Genomic DNA, 22,144 nt, shown 5'->3' with positions numbered 1-22,144 from the left:
AAGGAAGCAGTTCAATATCCATCAACTATTTGTCAAGAAAGGCTGGGAGTGGCGGCTGGAGAGGGAGGCTTGGGAGACCCGATTGATGGTGTGTTTATCTTCTCAGTCCTGCATTCAGTGAAATCATGTTGGTAGCTTGAAATGGGCTACGGTTCGAGTATTTACATCACAGAAATTGGCAAACACTATAAACCAGGGTCCCCACCTCCAAAGAGCTAGATTTAAACATTTACCAGCACACCACTGGACCCATCCTGAAACAGGCATATAAGAGTTTCACCAAATAGAAACAGGTTTTCTTCTGCAGAAGGCAGTGCCCAGGGCTGCGGTGGGGGTGGAAGATAATTTCTGAGGCCAAGAAAATAAGAGCTTTTCTCCATACTGTTACATATATAATGTATATAGAAAGTATAACTCTCATTTCTTTACCACTTTACAACATGAATTATCCCCAAGATAACTATTGTTTAGTTGTGTATATATTTCCCTCATTTTCCCCAAGTATATGTTAACAGATATTCATGTTATTTGTATGGGATTATGCCACATATTTTGTTTATATCTTACTCTTTTTTTTTTAAATCTAAGGAGGAATCTTGGATATTTTCCTTTGTGCACATGGAGTCATTGTTAAAAATGGATACCTAGTATTTAATTGTGTGGCTCTGCCATAATTAATTTAACCCAGTCTTTATGAATGCAGGTTTGTCTTTTTCAGTTATCACTATTATTTTCTGTTAGGTAAAGGTGTTTCCCCCTCCCCCCACCCCCCGTAAATTCCTGGAGGAAGAATTGCAGGGACAAAAGGTCAAAAACATTTTCTACTTTTATAGGTATTGCCAAAATTGCCCTCCGAAAAGGTTTCTGCTGATTAAGGTTTCCACTAACAGTGTATGATAGGATTGTTTTAAAAAATGACTTTTCAGATAAAATTTAATGCTTTGATTGTTGTTGGCAGCCACAGCTGGGCCTTAGCGTGATGATTTGATTGATTTCCTCATGAGCCTTCTGTTCCCTCTTCCTGGCTCCTATACTCATCTCATTGTGCCCACTGGAAATGCCTTTCCCACATAAGTACATCCCACCCATTCTTCCAGATTTATTACAAATCCACTCCCTAGCTTAGTGGCTCTCAACTGGGGACATTTGACAATATCTAAAGACATTTCTGTTTGTCACAACTGGAGGTGGAGGGTGCTGCTGGCTTCTGGTGGGTAGAGGCCAGAGATATTGCTTAGCATCCTGCAATGCACGGGAAGCCCTTCATATTAAAGAATGATCCAGCCCCAAATGTCAAAAGTGCTAAGACTGAGAAGCCCTACTATCGCTCGATCGCTTTCTCCCTTCTCTGAACACTTTATGCTTCCTGTCCTTTCTTCAGTTTGGGCACGTACTGGATGGTTTTACTTTATCGATTACCCTCTGTATCAGTCCTTTGGTTTGGAAGTGACAGAACTTTTGATTTGAATTAATTTAAATAGTAAAGGGAACTTATTGGCTTACATAACTGAAATGTTCTGAGGTTATGCTAATTTCAAGTGATGCTTAATTCGGTGACTCAAATGATGTCACCAAGAACCCAGTTTACTTCCAGTGTTTTTCCTTAGACGTGGTCAGTTTCATCCTAAGCTTCCTCTCCCTCACAGACTTGTAGCATCAACATTAGTACATATCTAATTTCCCATCTTCGTGTTCTGCTGTCCAGGGTGGACAGGCAGTACAGTAGCCACTAGCCACATGTGGCTGTTGAGAAATGTGGCTAGTCCAAACTGAGGTGTGCTATAAGTATAAAATGTAAAACACATTTAAAACATTAAAAAATTTTTATTATTTATTTTTAGGGGGGGAGGGGCAGAGACAAAGGGGGACAGGGGATCTGAAGCAGGCTCTGTGCTGAACCCACGAACCATGAGATCATGACCTGAGCCGAAGTTGGATGCTCAGCCAACTGAGCCACCCAGGTGCCCCCCACATTTTATTTTATTTTTTTATTTTCACTTATTTTTGAGACAGATAGAGACAGAGCATGAGCAGGGGAGGGGCAGAGAGAGAGGGAGACACAGAATCCGAAGCAGGCTCCAGGCTCTGAGCTGTCAGCACAGGGCCTGACACGGGGCTGGAACTCACGGACCGGACCGTGAGATCATGACCTGAGCTGAAGTCGGACGCTCAACCGACTGAGCCACCCAGACACCCCTACACATTTTAGATTTTAAAAACCTTAGTATGAAAGAAACCATAAATATCTATTAATAATTTTATACTAGTTACATATTGAAATGATAATGTTTTAGGTATATTGGGTCAAATAGAATAACATAGTATTAACATATTATTTATTTATTAACACAAATTAACATATTATAATTTATTAACATAAATTAGTTTCACTTGTTTCTTTTCGCTTTCTAAAATGTGGCTACTAGGAAACTGACACTTGCGTATGAAGCTCACATTATATTTCTACTGGATAGCATTGGTGCAGGGGAAGAGCCTCTTCTGGAGACTTCCTCAAGAGTCAAGGGATTTTCTTTTCCAGAGGCCCCAGTAAACTTACTTTTCATTGCCTTCTGTCGGGCTGCTGCATCAATTGTGAACCAATCACTGTAGGGGAAAGGTATGGGGTAAGCTGATTGGCTGATGCTAGGCATAGGTGAGTCTCTGGAGGGTGGGATTAATCCCACCGGAAGCTTCTGGTTGAGAAGATGTAGGAAGGAGGAGGCTCTCAAACAACGGACATTTGGGATTCTGTTTCCAGAAGGTAGGATAAGAAATGTCTACCCTCTGGGCGCCGGGGTGGCTCAGTCGGTTAAGCGTCTGTCTTTGGCTCAGGTCATGATCTCACGGTTTGTGAGTTCAAGCCCCACATCTGGCTGTGTTCCGACAGCTCAGAGCCTGGAGCCGCTTGGGATTCTGTGTCTCCCTCTCTCTCTGCCCCTCCCCTGCTTGTGCTCTGTCTCTGTGTTTCTTTCAAGAATAAGTAAAAAATAAAAACACCAGAAATGTCTACTCTCATCTCCTGTGTGCTCATTATTTAAAAATTCAAACACGGTGGACAAAAGTTGTCCACGATATCCTTTGGGCTTATGGTCTTTTTGCCCTCTCTTAGTTAAGGCTGTAGAGCAGTTTCCATCTGGGTTCTAAACATCTTGAGATCATGCCTCATTATTCTTCGCTTCACCAATTTATGGCTAACACTGTTCTTTGCCCAGAAGAGGCACTAGCAACTGAGCTGGTGATAGTGGTGATGGTAGAGACCTCTCTGAACACATAGAGAGAGGTGTGTGTCGACCGGGGGAGGGGGGGAAGGGGTATCCAAGCCTACAGGGGACGTGTGCCCTGTAGAGTAGCAGTGTGGATTCTCAGTATTTGGAGGGGAGGTAACTACGAAAGGGAGAAAGAAGGAGCAGATAAGAAGATAAGATAATCTTCCAAGATTGCCTTCAATTGTGTGGTAAATGCTATTCTTGAATTAAAGGATTCACAGCAGAGGACAATCCACCTGTCAATCATGGGGATGGAGTCATCTTCATTTAAACCAAGTCAGGACCATTTATACTAAGGTGCCATCAGCAGTCAGTTTAGACAACTCGGAAGACAGACTCTAAGGTGACTCCCGTGATCCTCGCCTCCTGATGTTTAAGTCCTAGTGTGATCCCTTCCCCTTCAGTGTGTGTGGGACCTGTGACTTGCTTCTAACCAAGACAATATGGCAAAAGCGATGGGCTGTCATGTCTGTGGTTCAGCTACTTATGATCACAAGGTCTGTCTTGCTGGAAGACTCACCCTTTCTAGCCTTGAGGAAGCAAGCTGCCGTCTTGTGAGCTTCTCTGTGGATGGGGCCACAAGGCAAGAAACTGAGGGCAACCTCCACAGTAAACCAGCAAGAAACTACAGCTATAGCTTTCAAGGAAATGAATGCTGCTGGCAGCCACATGAGCTTAAAAGCAGATTCTTCCCCGGTGCCTGGGTGGCTCAGTCAGTTAAGCATCCGACTTGGGCTCAGATCATGATCTCATGGCTCATGAGTTTGAGCTCTGCATCAGGCTCTACGCTGACAGCTCAGAGCTTGGAGCCTGCTTCAGGTTCTGTGTCTCTGTCTCTCTCTGCCCCTCCCCTGCTCGCACTCTCTCTCTCTCTCTCTCTCTCAAAAATAAATAAACATTAAAAAAAAAAAAGCAGATTCTTCCCCAGTCAAATCCTGATATGGGACTGCTACCCTGGCCAAAACCTTGGCTACATCTTGACAGAGGATTTGGCTCAGGTGTGCCTGGACTCAGAGGAACTGTGAGGTAATAAATGTGTGTTAGTTTATGCTGCTAAGTTGGTGGCGATATTTCCACGCAGCATTAAATAATGAATACGGACAGGCCTGAGTGATGTACTCCTTTTAATTTGCAGCACCTTACAGGGTTGTTCTCATTTTATAGAGTAGCAGTGAATGGAAAGACATTCCAGTGGTTCAGAAAACAAAAGACTATCTCCATAAGTTACCATGGTGTGATAGGGCCCAAGTTCTGTCATTGGTTGGCTGCCATGAGTATTTCCAATAAATTTCAAACCTTAACGATTCCTTGTGCCTTGAAGAATCGTAGCGACGCAGAGTGAAAAACTGGTAGAGAATCTCAGATGCAATACCTTTGTGTTAGTGCTGAAACAGTTTTTAGCTTGGCAAAGGAAAGCGATCTGGGAGTTATGCTCCTGAAGTCACAAAGCCTTTATTTTCAAAGTCTCCTTTAGACCCTACTAATGGCAAACAGAGAAAACCAGCTCAGAAGAGTGATCATCTTCAAACCACATCACCTCTTAACGAGAAATTTCAATTCTAAAAATATACCACCAAGCACACCGATTGAAAGAGAAATGTCTTAATGGTTGTGGAAAATCTTTATGCCCAGAAAAATTGGTCACATTAAGGCACTGCCTTGCTTTTGTCAGCAGTGAACACGAAGTATGTTGATGCATCAATCCATTGTTCTTCCTTTTCAAGGATTTCACGCTAAATAACAGCAAACCGTGGGAGTTTACCAGATCAATTTATCCTATTCTCTTTCCTGCTCAGTGTGCACTAGAATCTACTATCTAATGTTTGTACATTTCCACTTTTAAATCTCTAGAATTTATTGTGATTTACAGGTGGACCTTCTTTTTATGCCCTGAAACAATATATTTTTGGAGGTCTCTATGATATAAGGAGCATCCTAAAAGAGTTCGAACCTCGTGCTTGCCTTTGTAATAGAATGACTCTGGAGGAGGCAGCTGGGACTCAAAGCTGTGGACAAAAAAAAAAAAAAAAAAGAAAAAGAAAAAAAAAAAGGTTTCATGGACCCCATGCTTAAAAGAGAGAAAGAAAGGGGCGCCTGGGTGGCTCAGTCTGTCTTTGGCTCAGGTCATGATCTCACGGTTTGTGGGTTTGAGCCCCGCATCAGGCTCTGTGCTGACAGCTCAGAACCTGGAACCTGATTCAGATTCTGTGTCTCTCTCTCTCTCTCTCTCTGCCCCTCCCCTGTTCATGCTCTGTCTCTCTTTCAAAAATAAATAAACATTAAAAAAAAAGAGAGAGGGAGAAGAAAAAATTGGGGTACCTTCTCTCCTCTAAGAAGGTAGCAAATTTCTTTGTTATCTGCAGCCACACTCAGACTTCCACTCCAGGCTGTGTGGGGGGTAGAGATAGGGGAAGGGCTGACACTGTTCCCTCCCCTTCCCCGCCCCTACCCCGTGGGGAACTTTTCTTAGAGATGAAGGGTACTTGCCAGAAGGGAGGCCCCGGATGCATCTCATTTCCAGGGTGGTCATCTATTTGGGCTGTGAACTTAATGCGCTCTCTGAGCGTATGCTTTTTTCTTGGCTGATCTCTTGCATTTCTCCTTGCCAGAGAATTTTATTTTAGTTTCTTAAGTCTCTGCCACACCTCTCCCCCAAACCCTAAAGTTGGGGTGTTTTTGAATTGCATTTCCATAGCAGTCGCATTCCTTTCAACTGTATTGAGGTATAGTTTACATACAATAAACACACCATTTTAGAGATACATTTAGATGAGTTGTGACAAATGTATACACTATGTAACCACCTGTGCAATCAAGATATAGAATGTTCTCATCAGCCTCTGAAAGGTCCCTCATGTCCTTTTGTATGTAATTAATCCTCTTCTCCACCCCCAACCCCAGCTGCTTTCATTTTTTTCCCCTTTCTAGAATGTTATATAAATGCAACTATACAGTGTGTACTCTTTTGTGTCTAACTTTTTCCCCTCAGTGTAACGATCTTGAGATTTCTCCACGTTGTTGCCTCTATCAAAAATATATTCCTTCTCACTGCGGAGTAGAATTCCATTGTGTAGGTAGACCATTATTTATTTATCCTGCTCCTCATTTTTATGTTAATTTGGGAAGAAGAAGAATTCTTACCAGGCTGATGCTTCCTATTTAGGAATAAGCCAAGCCTCTTCATTTTCTTACTCACGTCTTTTGTTTGTGTCTGTAGTCAAGTTTTATAGTCTTTATGTGGCCTCTGGTCTTCTCCTGTTGAGTTTATTTCTAGGAACTTGATATTTTGCTTTTACTGGAATAGAATCTTTTCTCCATCACATTAGCTCAATGGCTGCTGCTGGTATAATGGAAAGCAATTGATTTTTCTTTGCGTTCATCTTATTTTGGACTATCTTTTATACCTCTTGTTGGTCTTAATACTTTCTTTGAGTCTTCTGGATTTTTTAAGCTTACAGTCCTACCTAATGATAACACTATCTTCCTTTCTAAGAGTGATACTTACTTCCTTTTCTTGTTCTTGTGACTTCTGAGGAAAGGGAAAAAAATGGGAAAGAAACGGCTGGGGTGTACAGGCAGAGAGGCAGAAAGGGGGCAAAACGAAGTAGCCTCAGCTCTCGCTCTTGGCTGGGGCATGAATGAATTAAGTGGACACCTTGGAACTTAGCTAATGGTATGAGCCGAGGGAGGGTAGTTGGAAAAGTCCAAGTAGGAGTCCATTTCCAATGTCAGAAAATTGGGTAGGACAAATTTCTAGTCACAGCTCCAAACATCAGAGAAGTTGTTTTGTTTTGTTCTGTTTTGTTTTGTTTTTTAATTAAAATTTTTTTTTCTAGCATTTGGCGGCACCTGGGTGGCTCAGTCGGTTAAACTTCCAACTTCAGCTCAGGTCATAATCTCGCAGTTCGTGGGTTTGAGCCCTGCATCTGGCTCTGTGCTGACAGCTCGGAGCCTGGAGCCTGCTTCAGATTCCGTGTCTCCTTCTCTCTCTGCTCCTCCTCCGCTCACCCTCTGTCTCTCCCTCAAAAATAAATAAACATTAAAAAAGTTTTTTCTTCTAGCATTTAAAAGTAAAATTTAAGAATAGTTGATGGGGAAGAATAGTTGAATGTTGGGGTGCCTGGGTGGCTCAGTCGGTTGAACATCCAACTTCGGCTCAGGTCATGATCTCACAATTTGTGGGTTCAAGCCTTGTGTCGGGCTCTGTGCTGACAGCTCAGAGCCTGGAGCCTGCTTCGGATTCTGTGTCTCCCTCTCTCTCTTTTCTCCTCCTCCGCTCATGCTCTGTCTCTCAAAAATAAATAAAAATGTTAAAAACAAAAAGAATAGGGGCGCCTGGGTGGCGCAGTCGGTTAAGCGTCCGACTTCAGCCAGGTCACAATCTCGCGGTCCGTGAGTTCGAGCCCCGCGTCGGGATCTGGGCTGATGGCTCAGAGCCTGGAGCCTGTTTCCGATTCTGTGTCTCCCTCTCTCTCTGCTCCTCCCCCGTTCATGCTCTGTCTCTCTCTGTCCCAAAAATAAATAAACGTTGAAAAAAAAATTAAAAAAAATAACAAAAACAAAAAGAATAGTTGACATGCAACATTAAATTAGTTCTAGGTATACTGTATAGTGATTGAAGAATTATATACATTACTAAATGCCCACCATGACAAGTGTATCACAATATTATTGATTATATTCTCCATGCTGTACTTTTCATTTCCATGGCTCATTTGTAACTGGAAGTTGGTGTCTCTAATCTGCTTCATTCATTTTGTCCATTCAGAGGAGTTTTAAAGGAAGAAGGGAGAGTGGAAAGAGCATAAAAGGGAAGACCACCCCCACAGACCACCCTCCTTACTCTGACCTGTTCTGGGGAGGGGGCAGGTAAAATATTAGATGACACTACAAGGAACTGAGGAAACTTGAAGAAACCTGAAAACTAGGGTTTGCTAGGTATGACTTTGAAGGGTGTAAAAGGGAGGTTTGACAGAGAATGATTGAAGGAAGAAACTGGAAGAAAATTAAATTGCTTCTTTTTTGGAACACTCACTCAACAAACCAGTTGCATTTAAAACCTCAGCTGCATTTCTATCATTCCTATTTTAGGAAGGGGTGCAATTAAGAGGACCCGGGAGAAGGCATTGTCATTTGGGGTGAAAGGCCATCTATTTGATCTTTTTAAAAAACATCCCTTTCTGAATGGGAATTGGATTTCACCTTTCGTGGTGCTATCACATGCGCATCACCAGGAAAATGAAATATAATCAAGGATTCTGTATTCGGACCGGCATGGGTACCGAAGGGGGCTGAATCCTGCAGTTACCCTACTGGGCCACTAGATAGCGCCTCTGCTTCGGTGAGGCAAATGCAAAACAAGCCGCACTTTAAACGTAAAGAAGTCACTGACTGAAGTAATTTTGAAGGCAGGAGCCTAAAGCCTACTGGAAGTGAAGTATAGGGGTTTATTAGACAGTGCGGAATGAGTGCGATCTGGAGGAATGCCTGAATTTCATATAAAAGATTCTTTTACTAAGCGAGGAAAATAAAAATAAATAGGCACAATGAGATGCCCACTTGATACCCCTAGGATGGCTAATATAAAAAGACCAGCACAGAAAATAACATGCACTGGTGAAGATACGGAGAAATTGGAGCCCTGATGCCTTGCTAGCGGGAACGTAAAAGGATGTGGCTGCCGTGGAAAAGCTCGGAAGCTTTGGCAGTTCTTCCAAAAGTTGAATGTAGCATACCCTATGATCCAGCAACTCAACTCCTAAGTAGATAGGCCCAAAGATTTGAAAGCAGGGACTCAAACAGACGCTTGGATGCTAATGTTCACAGCAGCACTATTCCATGATAGCCCAAAGGTGGAAACCACCCAAGGGTCCATCAATAGATGAATGGATAAACAAAATATATATGCAATGGAATATTAGTCATAAAAAGGAGTGGAGTTCTGATACATTCTACAGTATGGATGAGCCTTGGCAACACGATGCTACATGAAATAAACCAGACGCACACACAAAGATATTGTATGACTCCACTAGCTTGGGACACATAAAATAGGAAAACTCATGGAGACAGAAATGACAGAGGTTACCAGGGGATTGGAAGAGTGGAGAACGGGGAATGAGTGTTTAATGGGTGCAGAGTTTCGGTTTTGCAAGATGAAAAGAGTTCTAGAGATGGATGGTGGTGTGGTTGCCCAACAATATGGATGTACTTAGTGCCACTGAACTGCATGCTTACAAATGGTCAAGATGGTAAGTTTTATGTCATGTGTATTAATTACAATTAAATAATAAGTAAAAAAAAAAGAAAAGCTATGCAAGGCTGGCCAGTGTCTTCCCCAATATACACAAGCCCCCAAATAGAGATCTTGGGCTCTTCTGCAAAGTGATGTGAATGAACAACAGAATACACTTTTTGTGTACCCACTTCGTGCTTTGTGTTTCCTTTCTTCACAAAGTTGTCTCAGCTAGGTTTGCTTTTTGGGAATGGACGGCCTCTCTCAACATCCACATATACAAAGCTGAAATAGAATTCATACTATCATCTAGCCAAGCGTTTTAACTTTATGAGACATTGAGAAAGAAAGAGAACATTACAAAGGCAGTCTGATGGTGGAAGGAGCTAGAAAAGTACAACTTAATGTAATTTACTGTGGAAAGGGCTGACCCAGTTGGTTAAAAAAAATTTTTTTTAATTTGAGAGAGAGAGAGAGAGAGAATCTTTTTTGATTTTTAAAAAATGTTTATTTATTTATTTATTTATTTATTTAAAATTTTTTTTCAACGTTTATTTATTTTTTGGGGACAGAGAGAGACAGAGCATGAACGGGGGAGGGGCAGAGAGAGAGGGAGACACAGAATCGGAAACAGGCTCCAGGCTCTGAGCCATCAGCCCAGAGCCCGACGCGGGGCTCGAACTCCCGGACCGCGAGATCGTGACCTGGCCGAAGTCGGACGCTTAACCGACTGCGCCACCCAGGCGCCCCTGTTTATTTATTTTTGAGAGAGAGGGAGAGAGAGAGAGAGAGAGAGAGAGAGACAGAATCCGAAGCAGGCTCCAGGCTCTGAGCTGTCAGCACAGAGACCGACACGGGGCTTGAACTCACGAACTGTGAGATCATGACCTGAGCTGAAGTCAGACACTTAACCGACTGAGCCACTCAGGCACCCCAGAGAGAGAGAGAGAGAGAGAGAGAGAAAGAATCTTTTTTTTTTAATTTCCTTTTTTTAAAAAATTTTTTTTTCAACGTTTATTTATTTTTGGGACAGAGAGAGACAGAGCATGAACGGTGGAGGGGCAGAGAGAGAGGGAGACACAGAATCGGAAACAGGCTCCAGGCTCTGAGCCATCAGCCCAGATCCCGACGCGGGGCTCGAACTCACGGACCGTGAGATCGTGACCTGGCTGAAGTCGGACGCTTAACCGACTGTGCCACCCAGGCGCCCCTTTAATTTCTTTTTTTAACGTTTATTTATTTTTGAGACAGAGAGAGACAGAGCATGAATGGGGGGGGGGGTCAGAGAGAGGGAGACACAGAATCCGAAACAGGCTCCAGGCTCAGCTGTCAGCACAGAGCCCGACTCGGGGCTCAAACTTACGGACCATGAGATCATGACCTGAGCCGAAGTCGGCCGCTTAACCGACAGAGCCACCCAGGCGCCCCAGAGAGAGAGAGAATCTTAAGCAGATTTCACTCTTGGAGTGGAGCCTGACACAGGGCTCAATCCCACAACCCTGGGATCATGACATGAGTCGAAATCAAGAGTCGAGTGCCCAACCGACTGAGCCACCCAGGCACCACCCACCACCCCCAGTTAGTTTTAAAGAATGAAATCACAAAGACCATTCTTTTTAATGAGTGTGCTTTTAGTTACTAAAAAGGAGCATCTTTGACCTTATCTCCCACTATTCTTGCCTGCATCAACTCTTCTTCAACCTTGCTGGTTATGGTAGGACCAACAGTGGACCCCCCAAAGATGTCCACATTCTAAGCTCCCCCCCCCCCCAACTATCAACATTCCCCACCAGACCGGCACATGCATTACAGCTGATGAGCCTGCATGGACACATCATCAGCACCCGAAGTTCACAGCTTACTGTTTATTCTTGGAGTTGTACATTCTATGGGTTTGGACAAATGCATAATGACATGTGTCCATCATTATGATATGAAACAGAACACCTGTGCTCCTGTAAACATCCTCTGTGCTCCACCCACCTATTCATCCCTCCCTCCCGATGCCTGGCAACCACTGATTTCTTACTGTCTCTATAGTTTTTCCAGAATGTCATATAGTTGGAATCATACAGTGTGTAGCCTTTTCACATTGGCTTCTTTCACTTAGCGATATGCATTTAAGTTTCCTCCATGTCTTTTCATGGCTTGATAGCTTATTTCTTTCCAGCACTGAATAATATTCCATTGTCTGGAATGTTTCACAATTTATTTATCCTCTCACTTACTGAAGGACATCTTGGTTGCTTCTAGGTTTTGTGAATTATTAATGAAGCTGCTATAAACATCCATATTTGTGTGTGTGTGTGTGTGTGTGTGTGTGTGTGTGTGTGTATGCAGTTTTCAACTCCTTTGGGTAAATACCAAGCAGTGTAATTGATGGATCGTATGGTAGGGGTGTTCAGTTTTGTAAGCGACTGCCAAACCATCTCCCATTTGCATTTTCACCAGGAATAAAGAAGAGTTGCTGTTGTCCACATCCTCACCAGCATTTGGTGTTGTCTGTGATCTGAATGTTGGTCATTCTAACAGGTGTGCAGTGATAGCTTCTGTTGTTTTAATTTGCACTTCCCTGGTGACATAGGATGTGGAGCATCTTTTCATTTGCTTTTTTGCCATCTGTGCATCTTTTTTAAATGTTTTATTTATTTGTGAGAGAGAGAGAGAGAGAGAGAGAGAAAGAGAGTGACCAGGGGACAGGCAGAGAGAGAGAGAGAGACACAGAATCCAAAGCAGACTCCAGGCTCCGAGCTGTCAGCACAGAGCCTGATGCAGGGCTTGAACCCACGAACTGTGAGATCATGACCTGAGCCGAAGTCTGATGCTTCACCAGCTGAGCCCCCCAGGCACCCCCACATTTGTATATATCTTTTTTAGTGGGGGTGTCCTTTAAGGTCTTTGGCCCATTTTTACATTGGTTTTGTTCTCTTATTGTTGTGTTTTAAGTGGGGTTTTTTTGTATATTTTGGATCTTTGTCAGATGTGTCTTTTGCAAATATTATCTCCCCGATCTGTGGCTTTTCTTTCCATTCTCTTGAATTCCAGAGCAATTTGGTGACATTTTATTTCCTAGTTGTTCTTAGGGAATAGTTGTGAGTCAGGTGCCTGAATTTCTTACAGTATAAATGGACTGGAAATTATAAGATACTCCTGAAATCAGTGTGCTAAGGGATTAGAGGTATGTTTAACAGTTTATAACATTTTTGAAGAAACACAATTAACTGTCATGCCCAAGCGTCATAGAGAAATTGTCTAGAATCAAATGGCAGGAAGTCTAATTGCCATTTAATTGAACTTTGAAAATTTACCTTTCCTTGTTAGAAGATTTGTCTTAGGTCAGAGAAGGAAAATATAGATGGAAAATCATCCATGGGCACCTGACTGGCTCAGTCAGTAGAGTGTGTGGCTCTTAATCTCAAGGTTGTGAGTTCAAGCCCCATGTTGGGCAAGGAGCCTAGTTTGTGTTAAAGAAAAAATCATTCAGGGGTGCCAGGGTGGCTTGGTTAAGCGTCCACCTTCAGCTCAGGTCATGACCTCGCGGTTCATGAGTTCTGGCCCGCGTTGGGCTCTGTGTTGACAGCTCAGAGCCTGAGAGCCTGCTTTGGATTCTGTGTGTCTCCCTCTCTCTCTGCCCCTCCCCACCTCACGCTCTGTCTCACTCTCTCTCATAAATAAACATTAAAAAAATCATTCAAGTTCAGAGAAAACATTTGGAAAGTAATGGTGTCAGAATGAAATTTCTAACAATTGGTTAACATTTTCATAATATTTAAAATCTAGAAAACATTTTGATTTGTGAGTTCTGTTGGTGTAAATAAAGTACAGTATATTTATTCATTGGAGAATTTCACATCATCCAGTTATAACAGGTGGTTCTCAATCCAGGGCAATCACTCCCCCCACCAGGGGACCTTATCAAGGTCTGGAGATGTTTTTGGTTGTCACCCCTGAGAGTGCATGCTAGTGAGTGGGGCATCTAGTGGGTGGAGGCCAAGATTCTGCTAAACATCCTGCACTACCTGGTTTGATGAACTGGTTGTAATTGTTCCTAATCTAGTAAAGTGTATAATTTAAAAAATAAGTGACATTTGTATGTGAGTTGAAACTGTCCCTCATACCAGTGGGGGGGGGGGGGGACACATCTCTGGGAAACAGGTAATACGTTGGCTGTGGCTTGCTGATAGAAAGCACTCGGTTGGGGCGCCTGGGTGGCGCAGTCGGTTAAGCGTCCGACCTCAGCCAGGTCACGATCTCGCGGTCTGGGAGTTCGAGCCCCGCGTCGGGCTCTGGGCTGATGGCTCAGAGCCTGGAGCCTGTTTCCGATTCTGTGTCTCCCTCTCTCTCTGCTCCTCCCCCGTTCATGCTCTGTCTCTCTCTGCCCCAAAAATAAATAAACGTTGAAAAAAAAATTAAAAAAAAAATAGAAAGCACTCGGTTAATGGTAGTTATTTTCATGATTTAGAAGTTACCTGCAGCTAAAATAGCTTGAGGAACTCTTCCTTGCCAAAAGGACCAGAATAGTTTTATCTCTTTATATCTGAAATGGGGTTAGTTCCTCAGATACTTTTTCTGTTCTTTGGGGGATGGTTATGTATAATTCTTAAGGTTCCGCTAAAGTCTGGTTTAAGTCTTGCAGTCTTTCCTTTAAGGTGCCTTGGAGTTTCTGTGGTTGTGTTATTATATCTCCCAGTTGGATTCTCTGAGGGCGATCACATTTCTTCGATTTTCAAGTGTTGGACATTTGCTGTCACAATACCACCTACCCTCCCCCGTCTGGGTTGCCACAGTGCTCTGTAGTTTCCACTGCTGTAGGGACTTATCCTGAGTGTTTCACAATTGTTTGCTCACAGCCCCATTTCCCCACTCTGCTCAGCCTTTGAAAATCAGACAAGAAGGATGTCTTTTTCATGGCGGTACCCTCAGTGCTTGGCAACATGAATATTTTTCAGATAAATGAATGATGGAATGTCATAAGGTCCTTCATTGTGACTCAGTTGTGATTATGTTCTTCCAAAATCCTCATCACAATAGTCGTGTTGGATTCATATTCAGCAACGGAATGGTCATTGTTTCATTTTGTGCAAGAACAAACGTATGGTCTCAGGTCTCTGTCTAGTTTTAATGACAGTTCTATTTGGCAATGTCTTATCCTTTTTTTAAAAATTAAAAAAGAGTTTATTTTGAAAGAGAGAGAGAGAGAAAGAGAGAAAGTGGGGGAGAGGCAGAGAGAGAGAGAGAGAGAGAGAATTCAAAGCAGGCTCCATGCTGTCAGAGCAGAGCCTGACAGGGGGCTTGATCCCACAAACTGTGAGACCATGACCTGAGTTGACCTCATGAGTCGGATGCCCAACCGATGAGCCACCCAGGTGCCCCTTATCCTTTTAGTACATGCACATCCACTCTCGGTCCGTTCTTATTCGTTATACTCCCCATACACTTTCTGTGCAGCTACTACTCTTGAAAGAAAATTGATGAAGCTAATGTGTTTTTTTGCTGTATGTTTCTGTACTCATTTTATTTGTTGTTTACTTCCTGTCTTGTTTCACAAAGGGTTTGCAAAGGCCAGTAATTGTTCTAACAGGAAATTAGGATATCTAGGCAGGATTCAGGGCAGTGCACAACAGCGCTGCTAACACTGTATTCTAATTTAGGATGAACAAGTCCCAAGATTCTGGTAAAGGCTTCTATTTCTGATACCAGGAAACTAACAGGTTTGGCTGGACTAGAAAAATCAGAAGCATTGACTAGATCCACATTCAGACCTTTCTGTGATTCTTTTTATCAAGTCAACAGCTCCTTACAACCCATTTTGCACCTCCCCTCCCCTTGCCATCCCCAACGTGTCATTAGAAGCGTTTCTTATTTTTGTTTTCCATTTTTCTATACTGGGTCAGCCCTTGCAACATGACAAAAGCGGAGGCTAGGAGAATTTCTAATGTCTTCTGACAAGCAGGTTTTGTGCCGACGAAAGTATTTGGGGTCAGATAGTCCAGGAGTTCCAAATCCTGCTCCACCATCTAAAGTTGAATGACCCAAGATTAGCTAATGCATTTCTTTCAGTTTCAGTTTTTCCATCTGTAAAATGTGGATTATAGTTCCTTCCTCTTAGGGTTGTGGTAAGGATCAAATGAGATCAAGTGCCTAGTAAGGGAGGGGGTTTGATAAATATCATTATCGTCCTAGGGAGGAAGAACAAGTTACAGGTGGGGGAAAAAAAGTGTATTAAGGAAGCCTGTAGCTTCGGTTTTGTACTGATGGACACACACACGTGCATGTGAAAAGACATCTTCAGTTCTATCTAGTGTAGGAATTGGAAGAGCACAGCAAAGACCATCTCCTCCTTTATATACATAAATAGAACGTGCGTACATGTACATGCACACCCAATTTAGTAATTATAAAACAAACATCCACATTATTACCATCCAGGTTAAGAAATAGATCATAGCACCCTGACACCTTGACCTGCCTCCATTTTCACCCCAGGGGGCCACTATCCTGGCTTTTGCTTTCTTATGGTCTTACCACTGTGCGCACATCTCTCCCTTGCAGTTTTGGAAACGGTCTGCTTTTGAAATTTGTATTAATGAAATCATCCTTTGTTCTGTTGTCATTTCCTTCATTCAGCATCATGTCAAAACTCATGTCATTGTGTTTAGCTGTATTTATTCCTTTTCATTATAGTATGAAAACACTCCGGTATACTTTGTATTGCTAATGGGACATTTACATTGCTTCTAGTTTTTGTTTTTATTTTTGTTTTTGGCATTATGTGATACAATATTATTTGTCCATTCTTGGGCATATGAGCCGTAGGATATGCTTGTCTTCAACTTCAACAGCAAATAGAACCAGACTTTTTCAAAGACACTGTACTAATTCATAGTCAGCTATGTATAAATGACTGAAGCTCCACATCTTTGAAAAACACTGCTAGAACTTCCTCCCCTTTTTGGGGGGAGGAGTGCGTGTTATTATATCTCACTGTTTCATGATTATGTATGAGATTGAGCACCTTTTTATACGCTTGTTGGCCATATGGATTTCCTCTTTAGTGAAGTGCCTGTTGAAATCTCCTGCGTTTAAGTGATTTTAAAATGTCCTTTCTGACAATTTCAATGTGTTTACCTATTTGTTGCCGGACAATCAGCCCAAAGTGGCAGGAACCGAGGCACGTTGAAGTTCAAGCTGCCTTAGCTGTAGCACAGAACAAATTGATTTCCTCAAGTAGCAAACACTTCTTACTTCAGCCAATTTTTAAAAAATTGTTTATTTTTTGAGAGACAGAACAAGCGAGGGAAGAGCAGACAGGGAGGCACAGATTCTGAAGCAGGATCCAGGCTGTCAGCCCAGAGCCCAAGGCGGGGCTCGAACTCAGGAGCCGTGAGATCACGACCTGAGCCGAAGTCCGAGGCTTAGCCGACTGAGCCACCCAGGTGCCCCCTACTTTGGCCAGATTTAAGGAACAAGAAAACCAAGGCGGCCTGGCTGTCTTCCTCCTCGCAAGGAGACAGAGGACAGCGCCCTGGCGACCTCCTCAGGGATCCTAGACACAAACAAACGATTCCATAAATGCAGCACCCTGCTTAACCGTCCATTTCAAACTTCCAGGACCTGCCCGGCCGCGTTTGCCCTTGTGCGTTTTCCATTGGTCACGAGTCAAAGGAAGTAACAATCTGATTGGTTCTCCCTTCCACTTCCTCTATCCCTTTTAGGACTTAGGCGGAACTTTGTTGACACGCAGCTGTTCCTCCTAGAAGCGGGCACTCTGATTGGTCCGGACACGGCTGAACCCCCGCCCACGCTGTTCGGGGTTCAAATGCAGAGGCGGGAGACCTCGGGCGGAACGGAATGCGCACTGGCTGGGTCGGCGGAGCGTGAGTGTGAACCCCGCACGCCCATATCTCCCCCACCCCACTCTGCAAACCCGGGGATAGGCCGCCTCCACCCACACCAGTCCCGGCTTTTTCCCCCGCTGCGGGGAGGGCGGTGTTGCCGCCTCCAAGGCTGCCGGGGGCCTGAGGGTCTTCCCAGGCTGGAGGTGCGCGGGTCCCCCTCCGAGGGAGCTGAAAGGTCTGCAGGTGGTGCCGTGGGGCGGGAGGAATTGTGAGATCCTTCTTAAACAGGGTGGGGTCCCGTGTGTGATCCGCCCTGCCTCATTTACCTGTCCGCATTAACTGCGTTATTCCGGCTAGTGGAGCGCGGCAGCTCCTTATTATCCGTGTGATCGTGACAATTTTGTGTCTTCACTTTTGGTACCATCCGTCACCTCCTACTTCCAGTGCCTTTCCCTCTGCTCCAGCCACTCCAGTCACTCTCGTCTCCCTGCTGTTGTTAGCGAAGGCCAGGTCCTGCCTCAGAGTCTTAGTTCTGGCTGTTCCCCTTTGCCCGGCACACTTTTCTTCCCTCTCCCGCCCATCAGCAAGACTTAACTGCTTACCCACTTCAGGTTTTGCTTCAGATGTTACCTTCTCAGTGAAGTCTACTCTGACTACACTGTTAAAAATTGCTCACACACACCAATTGCCCTTACCTTGCTCTCTCCCTCTCTCCTTTTTTAACCCCTGTAGCACATTACTTTCCAACATACTATGTCATTTACTTATTTAAGTCATTGATTCTGTAAGTATTTATTAGAACTTGCTATGTGTCCTGGCTCTGTGTAAGCCCTAGGTGGAGTAGATAATAAATTTATTTATAAGTAAGAGATTATGTCAGATAAGTGTATTACCTCCTGTTACAATGACTAAAAATCTGCTCTTTAATGTCAGATTTGCCAGACTGAACTTCCTAAGACCTGTGTGGTGACTGTTTTTACCTCCCTGTGCCCAACATCTTGAAGAAGATCAGGATTTTTCAGGCTCTTCCTCCTCAAATTGGTAGCACACACTTGCTCTGCTCCTATATCTCTTCACCTTTGGAGAGATGTTGAAGTTCAAATATGGAGCAAGGAATCTGCTGGACGCTGGTGCTGCTGAACCCATTGCTAGCCGGGCCTCCAGGTTGAATCATTTCTTCCAGGTAACAGGCTGCCAACTCCTTCACCTGCGTGTGTTCCCTTGGTCCCTCCTTGTTGCTCTTATCCTTATAGGACTGGGGCTAATCTTCTAGGAGAAATCTCATTGGATGTTTTATATTGCTGATAGTTTTGGAAAAAGGAGCCATTGTACAGACAGAGGAGCAGATAGCTGAACTTGTCCTTGAAAGGAGATCTCTCTCTCTTTTTAAAAAATCATTTCTCACACTTTACACATCTATACTAAGTGTTGTCCTTTTATTAAAGAAAGAAAAACAAAATTTATCAAGAAAATATTTGACCATAATTGCTATAGGTGTAATCCTATTTTCATTCAAGAGATGTTTATTTAAAACAAACAAAACAAAGCTTGATAAATACCCACACCTGTGAAAACCATAGTCCACTCAAGATATAGAGCATTTCTGGGTTGCATGGGTGGCTCAGTTGGTTGGGCATTTGACTCTTGAACTCAGGGCCTGACTTCAAGCCCCATGCTGGGCTCTGTGCTGGGTATGAAGCCTACTTTAAAAAAAAAAAAAAAAAAGAAAGAACGAAAGAAAAAAAGATATAAAATATTTCTATCACCCCAGAAGTATTAAAGCTTACTATCAGGAAATAATTTCCAAGTGGATTTCTAATTCTTTTGTTTTTGATGTAGATGAAACATTGTTGGTGTAGAAATCCTTGTTTGACTTATATATTCACCAGTCAGGGGGACAATATGGATAGTAGTGAAGATTTAGGTTTGAATCCTGGCCCCACATTAGTTAGCTGTGTTACCTTGAGTGACTTATTTGCCTTCTCTGAACCCATTTGCCACTCTTTTTTTTTTTTTTTTAAGATTTATTTTATTTATTTTGAGAGAGAGAGAGAGTGCATGAATGGGTGACAGGCAAAGAGAAAGGGAGAGAGAGACTCCCAAGCAGGCTCTGCACTGTCAGTGTGGAGCCAGATGTGGGGGCTCAAACTCACAAACGATGAGATCGTGACCTGAGCTGAAAACCAAGAGTCAGACGTTCAACCAACTGAATTACTAAGGTGCCTGCATTTGCCACTCTTGAAAATAGAGGTTAGAGCACCAAATTCAGAGGGTTGTCATGAGGATTAAATGATAATTTATGTAAAGCACTTAGCTCTTGATAAGCCAATAGTTATAAATGGTAACTATTATTAATGTTAAGTGTAGAAATGATAGTAGTTATGGTAATGATAAATTAAAAAAAAAATTTTAATGTTTTTATTTAATTTTGAGAGAGAGAGCACAAGCAGGGGAGGGTCAGAGAGAGAGAGGGAGACACAGAACCCAAAGCAGGCTTCAGGTTCCAAGCTATCAGCACGAAGCTCGATGTGAGGCTCGAACTCATGAACCTTGAGATCATGACCTGAGCTGAACTCATGACCTGAGCTGATCATGAACTGAGCCACCCAGGTGACTGAGCCACCCAGGTGCTCTAGTAATGATACATTAAAAAAAAAAGATTTTAATCTTTACACCCCATGTGGGACTTGAGCTCAGAACTCTGAGATCAGGAGTTGCATGCTCTACTGACTGAGCCAGCCAGGTGCCCCAGTAATGTTTACTTAACAGTAACTCTATTTTTAAATTTTATTTTAATTTACATTTATTTAAATTATATTTTAAGTTTTATGTTTACTTAACAGTAATTATATTTAGGAGGGTATTTATGCATGAATACCTGTATGATGATAAATACTAATACTTTTTTGATGACATTTTCCCCCCAAAATACTGGTATTGGGGAATGTTCAAACAGATCAGTGGAGACAGACTGAAGGCTTAGGTTGTTCTATGCCATCTTCCCTGTTGCCATTTTAAGCCATGAAATATTTTTCACAAATGAATAGTCTGCCTCTGACCCTAGCTGACTGGAGTACTGCCACATTTTAGCCCCTCTACATTTTACTCCAAAACTTTTCCAACTTCTTACAAAATTTACTAAGGGCTTATAGTGTGCTCATTATGTAACAAGTGTGGCTTCCAGAGAGCTGGGTACAGGGCCAGCGTGCTCCTGATTATCTCGCATCAGAACAGATGTAAGGACTGTTTTGACTTACATTTTAAATAGGAGGAGACAGGCAGCAAGAGAGGCAAGGACTCGTCCAGGATCATGCAGCTTGTAAATGGCAGCGCCAAGCTCCAGAGATCGGACATGTAACCACTGGCGACATTGCCAGTGTGTGTCAGAGTTTATTAAATGTATATTATATTTAAGTGTCATTATAGAAGCAAGGATTGTGGGTAGATCCCCAGTTCATCTTTTTTTAATGATGAGTTCCTCCCTGCCCCCACGACTGCTATTATTTGCAACTGTAGCATACACCTGACAATTGTCTAAACAGGCACTGGATACTGTTCTTTCCCATAGTGATTTTGTTTTCCATCCAGGGAAGTACTCTAGATTGGGTCTTAGCTTCTACTAACATTCTGCTTAACTTTCCAACGACTTCTCTGTTGGCAGGCGGCAGATTTTTAGGTTTTTGAGCCAGCAAAGTTTCACAAATTTGCTGGGCTAATCTAGGTTTGCCAGCTTTTTATTTTGCCAAGTAAAGGATGTACAGAGAAAGGCCTATTATCTCCAGTCCTTTCATTTCAAAAATAAGGGACTTTTTTTTTTTTTTTTTTTTTTTTTATAAATAAGGGACATTTTAAGAAATACCAACAGGGGTGACTGGGTGGCTCAGTAGTAGTCCAAACTACTAAAGAACAAAGGAACAAAGGCTTATTAATTTTTGGAGTTTGTGGCAGAACTATAAAGTGACAGGTATGGTGGCTTGTGACCCAGTGCTTCACATACCTGGCTGAGGTTTGAATTTCTTGATGAGCTTGCTAATAAAACAGATTTTAGGGGCGCCTGAGTGGTTCAGTGGGTTAAGCGTCCGACTTCGGCTCAGGGCATGATCTCACAGTTTGTGAGTTCGAGTCCCGCTTTGAGCTCTGTGCTGACAGCTCAGAGCCTGGAACCAGCTTCGGATTCTGTGTCCCCCTCTCTCTCTGCCCCTCCCCTGCTTGTTCTTGGTCTCTCCCTCTCTCAAAAATAAGTAAACATAAAAAAACAAAAAAACAGATTCTAAGCCACAACCTGGAAAATTCTCACTCAGTAGGTAGGGGATAGCACCAGAGAATTTTTTTGTTGTTTTTTGGCTAAGTTCTTCGGGTGATTCAATGTAACCAGTCTGTTTCTATTATCCAGTGCTGTGTAAGAAACCATTCACAAAGTTTAAAGCAGCAATGATTTATTTTTATTCTGATTCTGTGGGTTATTTGGATTCAACTAGGCAGTTCTGTTCTACCCTGTGATGTCAGCTGGGGTCACTCAAGGGGCCATATTATGTTGGGAGCTTGGCTGGGACTGGAACATCTGGGTGCTGACTGCTGACTGGGGCATCTGACTTTTCCTCTAGCTGACTTCTCTATGAAGTCCTTCATTATTCAGTAGTCTAACCCAGGGCTGGTAACTTTCTTCTGTAAATAATAAATATTTTAGGCTTTGGGAGTGGCTCCAACTATTCAACTCTGCCACTGTAGCACAAAAGCAGCCACAGTATGTAAATGAATGGGTGTGGCTGTGTTCCAATAAAACTTTATTTATAAAAACAGGCAGT

At 42.9% G+C, this 22,144-nt stretch overlaps 1 protein-coding gene across 9 annotated transcripts in view; it reads left to right on the top strand.

Annotated features, from left to right (window-relative positions):
• CIT (citron rho-interacting serine/threonine kinase) overlaps positions 1–22,144 on the top strand; it is a 186,884-nt gene that overhangs the window by 5,199 nt on the left and 159,541 nt on the right. For 7 of the 9 annotated variants that reach the window (XM_047826634.1, XM_047826641.1, XM_047826640.1 and 4 more), the window contains 2 exons: positions 17,217–17,378; positions 18,273–18,522. In XM_047826634.1, the coding sequence (XP_047682590.1) occupies positions 18,427–18,522 (96 nt within the window). In that variant the 5' untranslated portion in view covers positions 17,217–17,378; positions 18,273–18,426. The other 2 variants (XM_047826635.1, XM_047826636.1) reach the window with 2 other exon arrangements.

The sequence above is a fragment of the Prionailurus viverrinus genome, chromosome D3 (assembly GCF_022837055.1).
Source record: "Prionailurus viverrinus isolate Anna chromosome D3, UM_Priviv_1.0, whole genome shotgun sequence".
Taxonomy (NCBI): domain Eukaryota; kingdom Metazoa; phylum Chordata; class Mammalia; order Carnivora; family Felidae; genus Prionailurus; species Prionailurus viverrinus.
Note: the sequence above shows the minus strand (reverse complement) of the source record. Positions and strands in the feature narration are given on the sequence as shown.